General features: G+C 55.2%; 3 protein-coding genes across 3 annotated transcripts; 2 read left to right on the top strand and 1 right to left on the bottom strand.

Moving 5' to 3' along the window:
• Positions 1-94: 94 nt before the first annotated feature.
• Positions 95-8438, top strand: DQX1 (DEAQ-box RNA dependent ATPase 1). The gene is given in 16 exon segments (XM_062209716.1): positions 95-1113; positions 1370-1563; positions 1934-2318; positions 2596-2829; positions 2924-3023; positions 3128-3286; positions 3371-3562; positions 3999-4003; positions 5933-6053; positions 6209-6225; positions 6227-6281; positions 6284-6399; positions 7040-7204; positions 7206-7229; positions 7444-7506; positions 7508-8438. Coding segments are annotated over 16 exon segments (2163 nt in total). The 5' UTR covers positions 95-876; the 3' UTR covers positions 7604-8438.
• A 1369-nt stretch (positions 8439-9807) lies between these two features.
• On the bottom strand, positions 9808-11327 carry TLX2 (T cell leukemia homeobox 2). The gene is given in 4 exon segments (XM_062209715.1): positions 9808-9938; positions 9940-10051; positions 10170-10407; positions 10796-11327. Coding segments are annotated over 4 exon segments (858 nt in total). The 5' UTR covers positions 11199-11327; the 3' UTR covers positions 9808-9833.
• A 5487-nt stretch (positions 11328-16814) lies between these two features.
• PCGF1 (polycomb group ring finger 1) lies at positions 16815-19391 on the top strand. Its single transcript, XM_062208717.1, has 9 exons — positions 16815-16969; positions 17397-17502; positions 17632-17784; positions 17952-18023; positions 18153-18258; positions 18434-18467; positions 18567-18653; positions 19076-19156; positions 19259-19391. The coding sequence occupies exons 1-9, from the start codon at positions 16877-16879 to the stop codon at positions 19304-19306; spliced, it is 780 nt and encodes a 259-aa protein (XP_062064701.1). The 5' UTR covers positions 16815-16876; the 3' UTR covers positions 19307-19391.
• Positions 19392-19908: the final 517 nt, after the last annotated feature.

The following is a 19908-nucleotide window of genomic DNA, read 5'->3' as shown; positions in this document are numbered from 1 at the left end:
CTCTTGCCTCTCTGGGTCTCAAAGCCCTGTAAGCAGTTTGCTTTTCCCATGAGAATGGGAGTGAGAATCTCCTTGTAGGTTTGTGGGGAGTGATCAAAATGGTTAAAACTGCCTGAAATTATCTCCTCGTGCCAAGAGGTGCATGATATTAAGGAAATGTAACTGAACCGAAGACCCCTCAACAACTGGACCCCAACTTGGGTCCAGTTTGTGAAGTTTGTGAAGCTGCTGCCGCAAAACTACAAATCCCAGAATGCCTTTTGTAAGCACAATACACAACATCTGCCAGGTCACACATGCTCAGTATCGTGGCTGGAGCCTGTTTTCCATAGACTGCTAAGTTAAATAAAGTGGAGCAAATGGCCCCACCCCCAAAGCAAGTTTCAAGATTAAGAGTGTGAGCCTAGCCCCAGGGCGGAGCTGGAATTTACCTTTGTACTTTGCTGGGTCAGGGTTGGTAGTGACTGGCTGGGTGTGTCTGGAACCGGCTGCCATCCTGACACGTCTCAGAGCTGCAAGCAGGTTTGAATCCAGAATTTCTGTGGCCCTGCTGTCCTTCCCACCCCTTCCTGTTCCTTCCCTTATTTATCCTGTCCCCTTGGGACCTTCCCATAGGTCATTGGGTCTCTTAATTCTTGCTGCCCCGAAGGACCCCTGTACTGGTCACAAGCTTTCTACCGCCTGACAATAGGGGGAAAGTCCCTTATACACTCAGTGCTGCTTCCTGGCCAACTGGAAAGGCTGGACCCCAGGGCATTGTTACCTGAGGGTAGAGCTTAGGGGTCAGGACCAAGGTGGGAAGGTGGTATGGTAAGTCACCAAATATGAGACCTTACTGGCTATCCTGACTCCTATAGGTCCTGCCGAACAGCTACCATGGCCTCTCAGCCTCTGGGGCTGACAGAAGAATCTGGCCCGAGTCCTGGGGACTCTGAACTGGCTGTGAATCCCTTTGATGGGCTGCCCTTCTCTTCCCACTACTACGAGCTCCTTGAGCGGCGCCGAGCATTGCCCATCTGGGCTGCTCGCTTTAAATTCTTGGAGCAGTTGGAGAGTAGCCCCACTGGAGTGGTGCTGGTGTCTGGGGAGCCTGGCTCGGGAAAAAGCACCCAGGTGGGGGGAGATTCTGGGAGTGGACAAAGGGAGGGACTACGGAATTGGCTTTTCCCTGGGCAAGGGGTGGGGTGGGTGGACTGAGCTATGTTGGATTAAGGGGGAGGTGGGCAAAGGGTTAAGCCGGTCCCAGAGGGCTGGTGAAAAGCCCAGGGACTTCACAAACAAGGAAAAATTAAAGGCCATTGTTTGCTCAGCACCTCTGACTGAAGTCCTACATTGCCCTGACTGGTTGTCCTTCCTGCCCTACCCCCAGATCCCTCAGTGGTGTGCAGAGTTTGCGTTGGCCAGGGGATTCCAGAAGGGCCAGGTTACTGTTGCTCAGCCTTACCCTCTGGCAGCCCTGAGCCTGGCTGTGCGGGTTGCTGATGAGATGGACCTGACCCTGGGTCATGAGGTTGGATACAGCATCCCCCAGGAGGACTGCACAGGGCCTGAGACCCTGCTCAGGTGGGGTCCTCCGCAGGCCTGACTGGAACCTAATTCCCCTCACCACGTGAAAATAAGCCCATCCTCCCATCTCACCATACCCTCCCCCAGCCCAGCTCACCCTTTAAATCATGCACAGTGCAACTGCTAAACTAAGCCCTTGAACTCCAGCCAAGTGCCTCAGATAGTGAACCTCATCCTCATCATGCGAATCGCGCTTCCCAGCTGGAGTTCAACTCTGGGGTTAGGGAGTCACAGTCATGGGTCCACAGACAGTCACAGAATCTTTGACTTTCAGTAACAAAACCCAAGTCCCTTGAGGAGTTCCCCTGGACTTCTCAGGCTGGTCAGTATCCACACTGACTCCCCCGCCCACTGCCAATGTCTACAGGTTCTGCTGGGACAGACTGCTTCTGCAGGAGGTGGCCTCAACCCGGGGGCCTGGAGCCTGGGGCGTGCTGGTGCTGGATGAGGCTCAGGAGCGGTCGGTGGCTTCAGACTCACTGCAGGGGCTCCTGCGAGATGCCAGGCTGGGAAATCTTCCAGGGGACCCTAGAGTGGTGGTGGTTACTGACCCAGCCCTTGAGCCTAAGCTGCAAGCCTTTTGGGGCAATCCTCCTACTGTGCACGTACCCAGAGACCCTGGTGGGAGCCCCACTCCTGTCTTCAGGGGCACTGCGCCTACTGATCTGGTGGAAGCTGCCTGCCACGCTGTGCTCGAGTTGTGTCAGAAGGAGGCTCCAGGAGACGTGTTAGTGTACCTGCCTGGTGAGGAGGTACTCTGCATACTGCTTTCCTGTGCTGGAGTATGGGGGGGAACAGTGGAGGGGTTGGGATCTGGGATCCTGGGGGAAAACTCCACAAAGGCAGGATAAGGAGGTCTACCACCCACTTCGTGATTTCTCTGATGCAGGTATTTACAGCTCAATGAACCCCTGAAGCTATAGTGCCCCCAACTTTATGTGCATTTTTTAGAGTGGAGGGTCAACTTTTCAAAGGGTCTGTGACCCTTAAAAGGTGACTACTGCCCTAATGCCCCTCCCCTCTCCTCAGGAAATAGCCCTGTGCTGTGAATCCTTGTCCAAGGAGGTGGGGTCTCTGGCTCTCCCAGGGCCTCCACCGCGGGTGCTACCCCTTCACCCAGGCTGTGGTCAAGCCGTTCAGGCTGTATACGAGGATGTAGACACAGGCGCCCGAAAAGTGGTGGTCACTCACTGGCTGGCTGACTTCTCCTTCTCCCTCCCTTCCATCCGCCATGTCATTGACTCAGGACTGGAGCTTCGAAGTGTGAGTGAGAAAGAGATGGGGGGGGGGGGGGGTGGCTAAAGCTGGAAACGGCCCACCCTGATTTGTCCTGGACTTGGTTGGGGGCGGGCAACAGGTTTACAATCCTCGCATCCGAGCAGAATCCCAAGTGTTGAGGCCAATCAGCAGGTGCCAGGCTGAGGCAAGACAACAGCGGGCAAGAGGGTTCTCATCAGGTAAGAGCTGCTGCCCTTGCCAAGGTCAAGCACTAGAAGAGTCCCCTGCATGCAGGCCCTGAGACATCTACAGTGGCTTCTTTCCCAAGTCTTTCTCCCCTCAGGATCCTGCCTCTGCCTGTATCCCAAGTCCTTCCTAGACCTAGAGGCTCCCCCACTGCCCCAACCCAGGGTGTGGGAGGAGAATCTGAGCCCCCTGGTGTTACTACTGAAGAGGAGACAGATTGCAGAGCCAGGAGAGTGGCGCTTCCTGGACCGGCCTGGTGAGCAGCCGGCCTGCCCAGGGGCTGCGGTGTGACCGCCCAGTTCTGAGACCTCACGCCCTCAGAGCCCTGTTTCCTCACTAGCTCCAGAAGCGCTGATGCAGGCCCTGGAAGACCTAGACTACCTGGCAGCCCTGGATGATGATGGCGACCTGTCAGACCTGGGAGTCGTCCTGTCAGAGTTCCCCCTGCCCCCTGAGCTGGCCAAAGCACTGCTGGCCTCATGCGAGTTTGACTGTGTGGATGAGATGCTTACCCTCGCCGCCATGCTCACTGGTATAAATCTGCTATAAACTAATAGCTTTGTGGCCAGCCTTTCCTCCCCTGCTCCAGTTCCCACCCCTCACAGAGCCTAGAGAACGAAGTTTTAATCTTCTTTCCCTCTCTTTAGCCTTTTTCCCTGAGGTTTCCTCCCCCTCAGTAGGCCTAAATCTCTCCTAGCTGTCATTACTAAAACACACACCCCTCTTCTTAAACCCTTTCATCTCCTCGAGCTACACAGAATGATCTGTGCCCCCCCACCCCCACCCCGTATCTAGTGTGTTGCTCCCTCGCTGCATTCCGGCTTCAGGCCCACATACCACTTAAATGGCTTGCAGCTCGCCAGTGACCTCCCAGGTACCTCATCTAAGTGCCCTTTCGGCCCTAATTCATAGTTTCTATACATTTGAGAGTGCTGACTGCTCCTACCTTGAAACTGTCTCCTCCCCAGCCTCTGTGATGCCCCCTCCCTTGGTTTTCATCCTACCCCTGGGCATTCCCTTAATCTCTGCCTTGGGCTCTTCATCATTCTGCTTGCCCATTTTAACTTGGTCTTCATGGCTCTAACCTTGGCCCTTTCCCTGAGCAAGTTAATCCACACCCATAACTTAAAGTGCTACCTTTATATTTAAAATTTTCAAACCTGTGCTTTGTAAGCCATTTGTAGACCCTTCTTCTGGCTTCTGTAAGCCATTTGTAGAGGGAGAGAGGGGAAGAGAGAGAGAGATCGCCAACATTGCTACCAGAATAGTTCGTAGCACCTCAACTCAGCACTGAACTCATGCACTGTATTAAACTACGCCATTACCACATTCCAAAATCTTACTGTCTCTCGATCCTCAGCATCAGATAATACCATCATCTCTGCTGGTCTACTACCCATCATTCTAGACTAATCTTTCTCCAGGTTCCTCCATGTTTATCTTCTAAATGTGTTTAAAAATCCATCTGCCCCTCTCCATATACTGCCAGTGCCAACAGTACTCCTCGTCACTGCTCAACTGGATTCCTTCAGTAATCTAACCAGTCACAGGAATATTTCCAAAATCATGGACTCTCTGACTTAAAACCCTTCAAGACAGGTTGTAAACTCCATTACACAGCACACCCAGCCTCTCGTGACCTGGCCTATGCCGTCCTCTCCAGCTTTATCCCCTGCCATTCTGTCACCTGTCATTCCCTCCACCCATACCAGGTAGTTTGCCATTCCCCAACTATGCCATGCCATCAGCTTTTATACCATGCTCTTCCCACAGTCTAGAATATTCTCCCTGCCCCTTCTCCACTCAGCTCATTCAAACTTCAAAAACTGTTGCCACTTCACTGTCATCCCCACCATGCAAAGCTTGGGTTTAGGTTCCCTACTCTTTATTTCTAGAATACTACATGCACATCCCCATATGCTTATAAAGCTGCTTCCTTCTTGTTCTTTCCCACCAGACTGTACTCTCCTGGGTGGCAGAGACTGTCTTTCACTTACTATCATCCTTGGTACCTGAGGGGGATTGGTTCCAGGATCTCTTACAAAATCTGCAGTTCTGCAAGTCCCTTATATAAAATGGCAGTGTTTGCACATAATCTATCCTCTTATATACCTTAAATCATCTCTAGATTATTTATACAAGGAACTTCAAAATGCTCATGGAAAATGGAATGAAAAGATGGTGTAGGGGCGGACACTTAGCCTAGCAGTGAAGATGCCCATGTCTCATGTCCGAGTATCTGGGGTTAATTCTCAGTACTGGCTCCTGACGGCAGCTTCCTGCTAATGCAGACTCTGGGAGGCAGGTACCTGGGTCCCTGCCACCCACATGGGAGTTCCCAGTTCCTAGCCCTGCCACGGTCCAGTCCAGGTCGTTGTGTGCATTTGGGGAGTAAACCAACAGGTGGGAGAGCTCTTGCATTCTTGTTTACTCTCTCTCTCTCTCTCTCTCTCTCTCTCTCTCTCGTTCTCTCTCTCTCTCAACCTCTCAAATAAAATAAATAAAAATTTAAAAACTTGCAAATTTTCTAAGGACTTTTAAATCCTCTGTAATACCTAATACAATATAAATGCTATCTAAATAATTGTTATACTGCTTAAGATATAGTTGTTATACTGTTTAGAGGATGACAAGGAAAAAAATCTGTTCATGTTCAGTACAGATACAAAGTTTTTCCAAATATTTTCAATCTGTGTTTTATTAAATCCACAAATGTGGAACACACAGATATGGAGGGCTAACTGTATTTATCCTCGGGATCTAATACAGTGCATAGCACCTGGAAGTTATCAATGTTTTTTGAATAAAGTTCCCAGAAGGAAAGTTCTACCTTTTCAACATTCCACCAATATTACTACCCCTTCTCATTCCCCAAAACTGCCTTCCTCTCTCCCATCTTCAGCCGCCCCTGGGTTTTACCCGTCCACCACTCTGTGCAGAAGAAGCTGCCCTGCGCCGGGCCTTGGAACATGCAGATGGTGACCACAGCTCTTTGATCCAGGTGTATGAAGCCTTTATACAAAGTGAGTGGCCCACTCTGCATTCTCTTATGGAATTCCAGATCTCAAGGGGAACAGCATGCCACCAGCTAACAGCCCTCTGGGCTCTTTGGTCAAGGGTTGGGTTCTTCCAGGGGTCTCAATGGCCATAGTTGTGGCTGGTCCCTTTCTTCTCGTAGGTGGAGCAGATGAGGCCCTGGTGCCAGGCTCGGGGTCTAAACTGGGCAGCATTATGCCGAGCCCGTAAACTTCGGAAGAGCTCCTAGAACTTATGCAGCGAATTGAACTTCCCTTGTCCCAACCAGCCTTCGGCTCTGAGCAGAATCGCAGAGACCTTCAGAAAGCACTGCTGTCGGGATACTTCCTTCAGGTGATAAAGCGGTGACAAAAGGAGCAAAAGGCAGGGGAACAAATATTACTGTGCCACCTCTGAAACCGGGGTCCAAGTGGCCATTCAGAGTACCCTTTAGGGGGCTGGCACTGCTGGTTAAGCCACCCATGGCATCCCATACTAGGAGTACCAGTTGGAGTCCCAACTGCTCTGCTTCTGATCCAACTCCTTGCTAATTCACCTGAAAAAAGCAGCAGAAAATGGTCCAAGTAATTGGGCCTCTGCCACCCACATGCAAGACCCTGATGGAGTTCCTGGCTGCTGGTTTCAGAGCCTGGCTCCTGAGCATGGCTCAAACCTGGCTGTTGTGGCCATCTGGGGAATGATACAGTGAATAGAATCAATCTCTCTCTCTCTCATCTTTAAAAAATATATATCGGTATATATTTTTTAAATCCCTTAGACCAGGAGGGATTTTTCTTTGAGGCTTTAAGGTACAGGGGCCATGGGAAATACCATATGGTATAGTAGGGACCAGACCTACTACACCTAGAGGTAATGCTTTCCCTTTAAAACTTACACCTTCCTTGCTAATTCTTTTCAGCCCCACTTTTCTCTTTTTTCTGCTAGGTGCCTCTTCCCTTTACTTATTCCTACACTACCTTTGTTTTTCAATAAGGTGGCCCGAGACACAGATGGGACTGGAAATTACCTACTGCTAACACACAAGCATGTGGCCCAGCTCTCCTCATACTGCTGCTACCGAAACCGCCGGGCTCCTGCCAGACCCCCACCCTGGGTGCTATATCACACTTTCTCCATATCCAAAGACAACTGCCTTTCCCATTGTTTCTGAGATTCAACCACAGAGTGTGAGTTCCTGACACCCTGCTACACTGCCCACCCCTCTCCTTGAGGCCAAAATTAAGGCTGGGGAATGAGAGGCACTTAAGAAGGGTGCTTTCTTAGTAGTTTGTAGTAGCATATGGTGAAGAGAGAGGGTTTGAGGAAGAGGGGGGCAAGAAGTTTGAGTCTACGTTGTAAGAGAAGAACACAAATCATCTAATTATGACTCTGTCTGTCAGGCTGGTGGAGTTGGCCCCCCCATACTTCCTGAGTAACTTGCCCGCCAGTGAGAGTAGAGACCCTGCTGAACCAGCTGAGAGAAGAAATGGCAGATTCATCAGCAGGAAGTGGACCCTCCCCCACCAAGGAGTTTAGAGATGCCTGTGTCCTGCAGTGACCTGCCTGCCTGTGGAACCCTGTTGAACCCATCTTGTGCCATTAGATCCTCCCCTGGACTAACCATGAGGCCACTGGCCAGATTTAGAAGCCCAAAGCGTTAGGGTGAAATGTAAATCCTGGGGCTTGAGCCAGGATTTGGTAGATATGGTAAGATATGGTGGGCTGGGAGTGGAGGGAATGGGATCAGCCACGGTCTGTACAGAGTAGGACCCTTCCCTTAGACTCCCATTGATTACAGACCTGCTCCCCATTCCTCCATCTTCTGCCCTTGGGTCCATAAAAGATGCCAAAATTTGAATTTTGTTCTACAACACCATGCACTTGGGCGAACATCCATGAGTCAGCAATGACTCTGTAGCCAAGATCCAGGGTCAGCTCCTACAGCTGCCACCACACATGCCTGGTGTCCACCTCTGTTTGGACCTTCATGCTGGGACTGACATGTGTCTAGCACAGAAATAGGAGACAGCTTTCAGGCCCCGCGTCTTCCCTCTGTCACACAGCAGCTCCAGCCTCCAGGGGAGGAGGAATGGGAGTGCTAGTGCAATCAGACAAGACCTTCCCTTTCTGGGGGCAGGCGCTGTGGCGTAGCAGGTAAAGCCGCCGCCTGTATCCATATGGGTGCCAGATAGAGTGCCTGGGAAACAGGATGATGGCCCAAGTCCTTGGGCCCCTGCACCCACATGAGAGAAACTGGAAGAAGCTCCTGGCTCCTGGCTCCTGGCTTCGGATCAGCACAGCTCTAGCTGATGCGGGCCAACTGGGGAGTGGGACATCGAATGGAAGACCTCTCTCTCTCTCTCTCTCTGCCTCTCCTTCTCTCTGTGTGTAACTCTGCCTTTCAAATAAATAAATCTTTTTAAAAAAAAAACAAACCTTAATCTTTCTTCCTCATACACCTTAAATCCCACTCCTTTTTAAACCTGAAGTCTTTAGCGAACATCCTCTAACCCAATTTTGAACCACAAGCTTCCCAGCAGCCCTGGGGGCCACCCCCAAACTGAAGCCTTTTTCCTACAGCTTCAGAGAGCTATCATGCTTTCCTTTCTTGCTGGCCCGGGAGTTCCCTCCCCGTCTCTGCCCTTGGTATCCCCCCACCATCTTGCACATGGGCTATCTGTTTGTAGAATTTGGCAGAAAGAATGAGCTGGTCCTTGGAACTGTCAGCAGAACTCCCTCCCTTGGGAGATTCTGTTATCGTTCCATCCATCTCTACTTCTGGGTGGATGTCAACCCACCCCTCCCCCCCGGGGGGGGGGGGGATGGGGGCACTTTCCCGGAATTTATTCTAAGACTAGCACTTAGTTTCACCCACAATCTCGCTCCAGTCTTCCCAATACCCTCGTCATCCTCCACATCGCCAAGCTGGTAACTCTCATTCTTCTCAGGCTTGCCACTTGCAAGTTATTTGCCAGACTGTGCTCCCCCTACCTCCACTCTGCCTACCATTTCCGCCTCTCCCCTCTGGCCCGTGTGAACGGCCAGAGCCAGATTTTCTTTCTAGGTTTCCTGTGCCACCGGGGTGTGTACGCCCCGTCTCACCTACAGCCCACGCTCGTTGTGAAGCTCAAGAGAGGACGCGGCCGGCGGGCGAGACGCACAGGACAACAGGAGGCCCGAGGTCAGGAAGAAATCCTTAGCGCTTATTTTACAGTCGAGGGATGAAACGCCCCGTGGGGACAGCCCTCTGGTTCCTGGCAGCAGCAGCCAGACTCTCGAGCTGCGGCACCTCTTCCCTGACTCGGCGGCGGCTGGCGTCTCGTTTCCTTTGGCGCGGGACCCAGTCAGCACGCGCTACGGCGAGCGCGCGGCTCACGCCCCGCGGGATCTCCAGCTCCCAGCCCCCTCACCAGCTGGTCCAGAGTCCCGCAGGAGGGCAGCTCCCCATTGAGCCAGCCCGCCCCCTCCCCACACCTCATTGGCTACAGTCCTGCAGGTCCCGCCTCCTTGCGCCTGGGGTTCCAGCCGCCGAGTAACGGCAGTTGCGAAAAATGGCGGGAAAGGTCGTGGTCTGAGTGCGCCCCGCACCCGCTCAATGCCGGCCAGGAACCTGCCGGTGGCGAAAGAGGCCCTCGACGACAGCCTCAAGGCCTGTGCTCCTCACATGCTCGGCGGCGGTCGCGGGACCGTGGGGCGCGGCGACCGCGGGTTCCACGGCCCTGGGCCCGGCTCTGCACGCAGCGCCTTGGGTCCGGAAAAGAGCGCTCGGCCAATCAGTCAGGTGTAGTTCACACGACAGAGGCGAGCCCGGACACGGAAGCCACCTTGTTGTCCTCGGCCCAAGGCTGCAGGTTCTGCAGTGCGAAGAGCGACGAGTTGTGCAGGCAGAGCGGGGTCCGGGGGCAGCGGTGGCCGCAGCGGCCGCGGGAGCGCGTCCTGTTGCAGGTGCAGGAGCAGGCGGCCCGCACGGTGCCGCTCAGCCTCGCGCTCCTCTGCCGTCTGGCGCCTGGGCAGGCGGAGACACGGGGTCAGCCAGGCTGGTCCCGGCCCACCTCGCGCCCCGCCACCACCTGGCCCTGCCCGCCCGCGCCGGCACCCGCGCCCGCGCCCGCGCTGTGCCTCACCGCCACTTGGTGCGTCGGTTCTGGAACCATGTCTTGACCTGTGCGTCGGTCATGCGCAAGGCCTTGGCCAGTGCGGCTCTCTCTGCCGAGGCCAGGTATTTCTGGCGCAGAAAGCGGCGCTCCAGCTCCAGCACCTGCGAGCGGGAGAAGGAGGTGCGCGGCTTCTTCCGCTTCGGCGGGGTCCGGTTCTGGTAGGGGTGGCCTATGCGGCGCGTCCCGGAGAAGGGCGAGAGCGCAGCTACCGGGAGAAAGAAAGAGCAGGGCAGGGTTTGCAGGGTGCCCGCGGTGTGGCCGAGAGAGCGCCCGGTCCCTCGGCGGCTCATCGGCAAGAGGCCTCTGGACGAGAAAGGGCCTCGGGAGAAACAACCTTCCCTTGGGGAGAGGGGGCGACGTTCCCCCGCAACCTCACCCACCCCTCCCCGCAGCGCGGACCGTGGGATTGAAGAAGGGGACGCGGGCACCGACGGCAGCTCCCTGCCCATCGCCTCTTGTCGGCGGACCTAGAGATCCGCGTAGCGGGGGGATCCGCGGGAGCGACCTGGGGGGCCATGAAGGGTTCCTTGGGCTGGGGCAGATGAGAGACGAGGAAACGCGGTCTGGGCGCTGGAGGGGTTGGGCAAACTCACCCGTGAGCCGGTCCTTGGCAAAGCGGCGGCCGCTGTCCATCCAGGGGAAGGTGAGTCCCGTTAAGCCTCCGGCGCCGCCCAAACCGGAGGGCCCAGGCACTGCAGGAGCGCCTCCCGCGGGCGGCGGCACGGGCAGCGGGCGGTGAGCCGGGACACGTATCACGCCTCCCGGGCCCACTCCGGAGCTGCTAGGTAGCGAGGCCAAAGAACCCGTGGGACCGTAACCCGCGGCGGTTCCGTGGAATCCGGCCGGGAACGCTGCGCTCTCCCCATGGCTCTGGCTCACACGACCCGAGCCTAGGCCGCCCCCGGGGGGTTCTGGGCCGCCCAGGATCTGATCGATGCCGAAGCTGATTGGCTCGTGGTGAGGGAGGTTGTGCGGAGCCAGTACCGCCGGCTCCATGGGTCTTGGCCTGGAAAGGCTGCAGGGAGGTGCGGTGGTTGGGGAGGGTGCCTTGGGCAGCTGCCGGAGCCCAGCGGTGATGCGCTCCAGGCGGCGGCCTCAGGGGCCCTCGGGGTCCGCCACGGCGGGGCGCCGGGGTCCCCGAAACAGCAGCATCTCTGTGCACCGGGAGCAACAGCGCCGGTGCCCGCCGCTGCCGGGCGTCCACTCAAGGACTCGCATCCCGGGGAGAGCACCGCCGGGGCGGGGGGCAGGAGCTCCCTTGCTGGCGCTGAAGCGCGGATGGACGCTGGGCTGCCGGGCCGCTGTCCAAGTCCCGGGTGGAGAGGGTTGGCCCGCTCCGGTAAGGGCAGTGACTGACAGATCACCCCGGGTGGATAGTGGGGGCTGGAGGTAGGGCAGGGGGCGGGGCCCGGCTGTTAAAGGGGAAGGGACGCCTGTTTGCGCCAAACGTGGGGGGAAGACTGCCCGATCAGGCTACGTGGGGCGGGGGAGGGCGAGGCTGTTAGGGACCAGGCTCAGCGCGGGAGGGGCCCGAGCCCCGGCCGCTGAGTCAGCCAAGATGCTCACCGCGCCTCCATCATCGCCGGCCTCAGCCTTTGGGCTTCGTCGGCCTCGCCGGCTTCCTCGGCAGGTGCCCCCTCCCTCAGCCCCAACTCTCCGCCTCCCGATGGGTCCTGCTCGCCAACTCTGGGATTCGTTGTGGCTCCCGCCTAAGTACCCTCTAAAACCAAATCTCGTTGTGGCTTCTTGGCTGCGTAAGAAGCTGCTGGGAACGGCGACCCGCGACCTGGAGGCCCAAGGAAAAGCTCAGGTGTGGGGAGGGCTGGCAGGGCGCGTTCGGTGGGCTAGGGCGGGGATCAGTTCCTCGGGGCTCATGGTCCTGGGGCACCGCACGCCTCTTCTGTGAGGTCCCCAGCTCCGTACCGGCACGCCAGTAACGGGTGCCCTATGTTTCTTACAATTTCGATTTACTAAAATAAGTAAAGAAGACTGGTGGCTCAGCTGTGGCCAACCTGGGGTGAAGGGGCTTGGGGCTAGCGTTCTGGCCCCAGCTGCAAAGTGTGGAGAGTAGGGGTGCCAAGGCGTGGCTCTACTCCCCTCCATCCTGCGCCTTCTCCCACACTTTCTCCCTCTCAAAAGTGAGAGGGCAAAATTATCGCAGGCGACACGTGGGACCTCGCTGAAGCCCAGTAGGGCTCGCGGCCGCCTCCTTTCCCATGGAGACTGCACCCCACCCAAGCCCCAGAAAGTATGCCTGGAGCATGTCAGACAAGGGAGGTGGGGAAAGAGCCAGGCTGCTCAGTGACCTCGTGACCTTTGGCCGCGGACCCAGGCGCTGGGAGTGTGTGAACCCTGCATCCTTCCCCGGGATGGGACCCCTGCGGGCGGGCCCCTGAGCCTTAGACCCGCCCCCGCCGCCGCCCTGCCCGGTGCAGGCCGCCATAATCGGGTTAGCTGGGCCGGAATTACATTACCTTCCCCAGCCCGCCCTGGCCCTTGGGGGGGCCCTGGCGCCTCCGAGCCGGTGAGACTGGGCGCGGGGAGGGGGGCCCTCCTACCATCCCTCAGCTGGTGGGTACCAAAAAGCAGCTCAGCCTGCCTCCCACCCGTGATGGCCAAAGGACCCCGCCCAGCTATTCGAGCCCTCGCCCCTCACCCTCAGCCCACTCCAGTGTTCAGCTCCATTCTGCCGCTTTCCCGTGTTCACCGAAATGCCCAAGTCTAGAGCATGGGTCTCCGTGGAGCACTGGTCTTCCTATTGATCCTCCAGGATCCCTTGGGAAAGACTCTGCCCCTCCTTTCTCCCCAGCAGATGGGCTGGCAGCCTGGCGCCTCAGGCAGGGTGAGGGGGTCTTATTTCTCCTGGGAACCAGGAATGACACTGGGCATCTGGGCAGGAAGAGAAAGAAGAGAGTGAAGTGAGCTCTCCTCACCCAAAGGCATCAGCTCCCCCCCAACCCGCCTTGCCCCCGGCCCCAGCATTCTCAGAAACCTCTGTTTGAAGGGGTGAGCCATGGGGGCTGGGGGTACAGTGAACATTAATGTGTGACAATCTTGAAATACTTGAAACTTGTATAACTTAAATTAAAAAATTAAATATATGTGACAACCTCCCCCACCTTTGCCACCTCTGTCATCCAGTTTCTGCAGCCCTCCACCAATCCTGATCCCAGCCCCTTCTAAAAGAGCACAGCAGGTCCTGGTGAAAGCGACAGACAACATGGTGATTCCCTCCTCTACCCTTTCACAGAAACCCTTTCTAAGCAGTCAAAGAAGTTTGCAAGGGAGCATGAACCCTCTGCTGTTCCAGCAAAACCTTCAGAGGCAGCATGGGCTGGAGTCCCTCCGATGGGAACAGAGCAAAGCGATACAGAAAAGGGGCGGGTCTGCAGGTTAGGTGTTTGCCGGTCACTTTCCCAGTTCTAGAGGGTACCGGCTCTGTCTCCAGCCAAGCTGAATAATCCTCCTTGAATGAATCAGTGAATGAGAAAAAGGTTAAAAAAAAAAAAAAAGGCTCACTGCGTATCCCTAGCTTCTAAGCTCGGCACTGATGGCACCACCACCCAGAGATTGCCCAACAGACACGAGCTCGGTATCACATACACATCTGGGGCGTCTTGCTATTGTCTGAAGATTTTAATGCCCCATTCCAAGAGCAGGGGGCCTCCACCTCTCTGATGCTCTGGGAAAGGATGGTTTCTGCTAGTTCCTGTGGACGATGGAGGCGGTGGGGCGACGCCCCTCAGGCACACTGTGTTGGCCGGGTCCCACCACATCCTGTGTCTTCGTGTTCCCCCCTCCCCAGATCTTCCCTTGTTCAGCCTTCACAGGAAGAGGCCAAGCTCCCAGCCTGGGCTCCCATTCCTTCCCTTCCTTCCTGTCGGTGCGGGTCCCACTATCTCACATCTTTATCATCTGGGCAAAGTCTTGGTCCGATTCTTCTCACAGAAAATGTGTTTTTCTTTTCCCTTTTACTGTGCACACCCACTGCCTCCATTTCCTCGTCATTTATTCTTGCTTTGACCGAATGCAAGCTAGCTTCACTCTGGCCCTTTCTCAGAGAGTTGTAGTGTCCAGTGCCCCTTCTCCAGGACTTCGCTAGCATGCTTCACCTTGCTGACCACCAGCTATTTTCGGGAAATGCCCTTTCTTCAGGCTTCTGTGACATTGTCTTATTCTACAGCTTTAGACCTTTAGTCACTGTTGTTTTTCCTCCACTGACTTCCTTTCTTTTACTGCAAACTAGGATCATTCTTCAGAGCTGAGACTTCAGCTTTCAGAATCTCTACGTCTGCTCAGGTTTCACCCATTTTGATAATCTTTACTTGCACGCCCACCCAGACAATTCTGAGGCCTCCTTCTCTGTTTCTGACACCTTAGCCCACCACTCGCCTGTCTTTCTAGCCAGATCCACCAGCCTTTCCTGAAGCCCTCTAAGTCCAAGAAACTGGAGGACATGCTCCCCTCCCAAGCTCCTCACCCACCCTCTACCAAACCAGAGCCATGGCCACCTCTGCCTGTCACGCTTCCCTTTGGAACGTTTCAGACGCAGCCCTTCCTGTCCATTTCTTGGCTAAAACCCTGATCTAGGCTGTCCTCACCACCACCTGGATTCAGTCATGTGTTCATTCAGAAAGTTTTGATTGAACACCTACTGTGCACCTGGCACTGGAGAGCTATAGCTGTGAACACAAGGGAAAAAAAACATATATATATATATATATATATATATATATATATATCCCTGCCACTGGGAAGCTTACAGTCTAGTGGGAGAGATAGATGAAAATCCAGAAAAACATATATTAGAAAAATATATTAAGTACTAATAAAAGCTATGAGTGCTAATAAATGCTAAGATGAAAAATAAAGCAAGGAAGTGAAAGATGGGTGGGTTATTTATCTAGAGCAATCACAGAAGCCGCATGGAGTAGAGAGCAGAAAGGGAGGGGGAGTCACTTGCATAACTCAGCAGCTCAAGTTGGGGAGACAGCAGGAGCATGCCCTGTGTGTTCGTGCAACCGCCAGGGCTCCTAGCAGGGCCTCGCAGACCACTGCAAGGACTTCGGTTCTACTTCTGATAGGAAAGGGGAGCTGCTGAAAGATTTGAAATAGGAAAGAGAAACAACCTGATTTTTTTTTTTCAATTTTATTTTAACAGCTTTCTTACGGCATAACTGACAAAGAAGCTGCAGATAAAATATACACTTTAATAAGTTTAACACGTGTGTACACCCAGGAAACCATCACAATCACAGTAATAAACATATCCACCACTTCGAAGACTTTCCTGCGTATTTTGGAATTCACGTTTTGTCAGAATCACGCTGAGCTGCCGTGTTCAGAGCAGCCTAATAGAGGACCAAGGATGGACACGAGGAAGGCAGTCCAGGAGCCACAGCAGTCGTTTAGAGAGACGAGGGAGGCTGGGGCCAGGGAGGGAGGGATGGCTGATTAATAAACCGCTGATTTCCTAACTTGAGGCCGCTGGGGAGAAATGGGCAGAAACGTTCCTTTCCTGGAGTCATCTTCTCCCTCCAGAAAACTCCACCAGCTCCCTACTGCCCTCAGGCTAGAACTCCCAGTCCCGTCAGTCCCTGCCTCCTCTATCACCACTCTCAAATCCACGCCTAGACCGCCTTCCCGTCCTCCGGTCACTGCCCTCGACTCTGCCTTCTCCATTTCCACCACTCTTCCACCCACTCCCCCTTGGCCAAATTGGCCCTGCACAAAGTCCCACTTTCTCCAGAATGCCTTTCCGGATTCTCCACCGGGATCGCTGTCTCCTCGGATCTGCAACTGCACAGTAACTTTCCTCTTCCTACTCCCACTGTAAACACCCAGGGAGGTGGTGTGCAAGCTCTGGGGCTGCCGCCTCCTCCCCGAGCGCGGGGCTGGGCCCATGCTACTGCAGGCGCTCTCCGCCAGCGTGCGTCTGCGTGCGGCAGTGTCCTAGCTGTCCTCCCCTCCTCCTTCGGCATCTGCTCTGCATTAGTCTGTCCCAGGCCTCCGCAGGCGCCGATGATTAAATCATCATCATTAACCAGGGCCTGCCCCCCCATCCCCGGCAGCAGGGGGAGAATGGGGGGGTCAGAGCACTACCAAGTCCCTAGGGGTCTCTACTCCCCACACACCGGCCTCCCACCCCTCGGCCCCGTCTCCGAGACTCCGCAAAGCCCGGAGAAACTCGCGCCGCGGAGCGCGGAGAAGGCCCGCCATCTGGACGAAGCTCCGCAACACGGACGCGTCAGCCGACACTAAGAGGAAAGGCCCCAGAAGGGGCTTCTTCAGCAGGGTTTCGGTCACAGGAGACCGACGACCCTGAGCGGGAGCGGGTGCAGACCTGCAGGCCCTTCGGCGTAGGAGGGAGCAGTTTTTCACAGGCTCCAAAAGTTAGTCCCGAGATCGGGCAGGGTCTACTACGATGACTCCTACAAGACATCGAAGAGATAGGACCCTGGCTCACTGCAACCCCCACCCCCCCACTCCCTAATTACCGATTGAGGAGGGGGAGGGGCCAGTGGGGCTCAGGTGAGCACACGGGGGAGATAGGGACATGGGCGGGGCCTTACAGAGGGTGAGCGAATCCGAAAAGACCTAAGCCCTCGTTGCTGGGAGACAAGTCCCGCCCCGCAGGCGGCACCGGAAGTGGCAGGCCGGGATCTGCCTTTAAGATGGCGTCTCCTCAGGGGGGCCAGATTGCGATCGCGATGAGGCTTCGGAACCAGCTCCAGTCAGTGTACAAGATGGACCCGCTACGGAACGAGGTGCAGGGGCGGCAGGGTTACTGCTGTGGTCGGCTAGCATTGCGAACTGAGGCGGGCTGGAGGACGGGCGGTGGCTGGCCAGGAGCCCAGTGCGCCTGCGCACAGACTGGGTGCCCTGTGCGCCTGCGCGATTGCGGTCGGGTTGCCAAACTCCGGGCTGGAACGCCTGCGCATTGTGCAGCCAACGTCGTGTAGTATCCCCTGGGAAAGGAGGGTCAGGCGAGTCCACGTGAAGGGAGCCCCTGCTGTGCGCGGAGCCCTCTGCTGGGCGGAAGGGGAGTGCCAACTCCTGGGAGCTAATCCCCAGCTGTTGGCGTGGGATGCTGGGCTTGATCGTGGAATCTGAAGAAAGAGACGACACCAAGTTGGCAAGGTGTACGGGGTGGGGGTGGGAGTGGGTGGTCGGTGACCAAGGGTGCGTCGGCAGGAGGAGGTCCGAGTGAAGATCAAAGACCTGAATGAGCATATCGTTTGCTGCCTGTGCGCCGGCTACTTCGTGGATGCCACCACCATCACAGAGTGTCTTCATACTTGTGAGTGCCCTGAATCCTGCCTGGTTCTTCCAGGCCCTAGCCTTCAGCAAGTTAGCAGCCTCTGTGCTTCACCCCGCCCATAAAACCCGTTCCTAGAGAGGATGCGAGTCTGCTTTTCTCTTTGTGCAGTCTGCAAGAGTTGCATTGTGAAGTACCTCCAGACCAGCAAGTACTGCCCCATGTGCAACATCAAGATCCATGAGACACAGCCATTGCTCAACCTCAAGCTGGACCGGGTCATGCAGGACATTGTGTACAAGCTAGTGCCTGGTTTACAAGACAGTGAGTGACCAACTGGGGCTTTGAGGGTCCCCCTTGAGATCTAACGCTGGGTGGCAGCTTCAAGTGACAAGGGCTTTGGGGATTGTGTAAGTGAAGAGGTTAGCAGCCAGAGAGACAAAGCATGCGGTCCAATACTGCACTCCCATACTTGACTCCTTTCTGTCTAGGTGAAGAGAAACGTATTCGGGAATTCTATCAGTCACGAGGCTTGGACCGTGTTACCCAGCCCAGCGGGGAAGGTATGTCTCTGTCAGTGGGAGAGTACAGTAACACCCCACCCCCAAGCACTCCTCTCACCCAGTTTTGCTGCCTGGGAGAAGAGAGGCATGGGACCTGCACCGCCATGCTCACCACTCCGCCTTTCACAGAGCCAGCCCTGAGCAACCTTGGCCTCCCCTTCAGCAGCTTTGACCACTCTAAAGCCCACTACTATCGCTACGATGAGCAGCTGAGCCTGTGCCTGGAGAGGCTGAGGTGAGGGGCAGGGCAGGTGCTGGGTGAGGGGCAGTACTGATGACCCAGGGTCAGTGAGGGGCTTGGGAAGAGATGAACCAGTAAAGATGTGCCCATTTCCTTGGTTACATCGCGGCTGTGGGTGAGGGAGAGAAGGAGAGAGAGGGCTCCCTAACCTGTTTCTGTTTCCCCCTAGTTCTGGCAAAGACAAGAATAAAAGCGTCCTACAGGTGAGAGGGGCAGGAGGGAGGGCCTGTGTAAGAGACTCAGTTCCCAGTGGCCCTCTTCCCTCATACACCTTGTCCTCTTCCCTCCCCTCCCTGCCCCAGAACAAGTATGTCCGGTGTTCTGTTAGAGCGGAGGTGCGCCATCTCCGGAGGGTCCTGTGTCACCGCTTGATGCTAAATCCACAGCATGTGAGTAATCTCACAGTAGGATTTTTTTTTAGGGAGAAGGATCTAAGAGTCTAGGATGAACTAGGGCAGTTCTTTGTTTTCTGTTTTAATTTTTTAATTTGAGAGGCAGAGAGACAGAGCTCCCATCTGCTTGTTCACTTCTTCAGATGCCCACAAAGATGGGCTTGGCCAGAGATGGGAGCTGGGAACTTAATCTGAGCCTCTCATGTAGATGGACTACCTACTTGAACCTACACCTGCTGCCTCCCAGGGTATGCATTAGCAGGAAGCTAGAACTGGAAACAGAGCAAGGGACTCAAACTCAGGAACTCTGATATGGGCCGTAGTGGACATCTTAACTGCTAGGCCAAACACTGTCCCCCAAGGGATTTCCTAACCTGCCCAGGAGGAGTGATCTTAAAACTGATTCATCTCCCTCCTAGGTACAGCTCCTTTTTGACAATGAAGTTCTCCCTGATCACATGACAATGAAGCAGATATGGCTTTCCCGCTGGTTCGGCAAGGTAAGCCAGGGCTAAGGCAGTCCCCAAGGCAAGGGTGGGCCGAGGGGCCCTTTGGATAAGAATGCTCCCCACTGACCACTTCTTCCCTCGTTCTCTCCCTAGCCGTCCCCTTTGCTTTTACAATACAGTGTGAAAGAGAAGAGGAGGTAGGGGCCAAGCCCCTACCCCACCCCTCTCCCCTTCCCTCCCCAGATATTTATGTGAAATTAATTGCGGCTTTATTTTTTGAAATAAAAAGCTTTAAAAAAGCAACTCCCTTCTTCCTCCTTGTCATTCCTTCTGACTGTTCCTGTGGTCCCCACCCCATCTGTTTGGGATACTCATGCTTTGTCTGTGTCCCACTCCCCTCTGAAACCCTCTGAGCTTCTGTATGAAAAAGGGCTCAGCTCTATGGCCATGGTCCTCAATGTATTGTCAAAGGAGAGGGTGGAGAACCCTGGACATGCAGAACTCAGAGGGTGAGCTAAGTGAACCAGGCCACTCAGGCCAGCTCTTGTCGGTGACAGAAGGCTTTCTGGAGGGGAGGTCACTATCCCTCTGTGCTTCGGTGTCTGGTACAGGCAGGCCTCAGTGGCCTGTCCTTATTCTACAGTGGCGAGAGGAGGGCTAGAGTTGGATGGTGGCCATTGCAAGGCTGAAGAAGAGTGATGTTTTAAAGAAAAGTTCAAAGAATTGCACTATGGTTCTACTTGGGGAAGGGGGACAGAGAGGAGGAAGGAGTACAAAGTAGGGGCTGGGCCCCACATGTCAGA

The sequence above is a fragment of the Lepus europaeus genome, chromosome 13 (genome assembly GCF_033115175.1).
Source record: "Lepus europaeus isolate LE1 chromosome 13, mLepTim1.pri, whole genome shotgun sequence".
Lineage (NCBI taxonomy): Eukaryota > Metazoa > Chordata > Mammalia > Lagomorpha > Leporidae > Lepus > Lepus europaeus.
The sequence above is the reverse complement of the archived record's forward strand: the minus strand, read 5'-3'. Positions and strand labels throughout refer to the sequence as shown.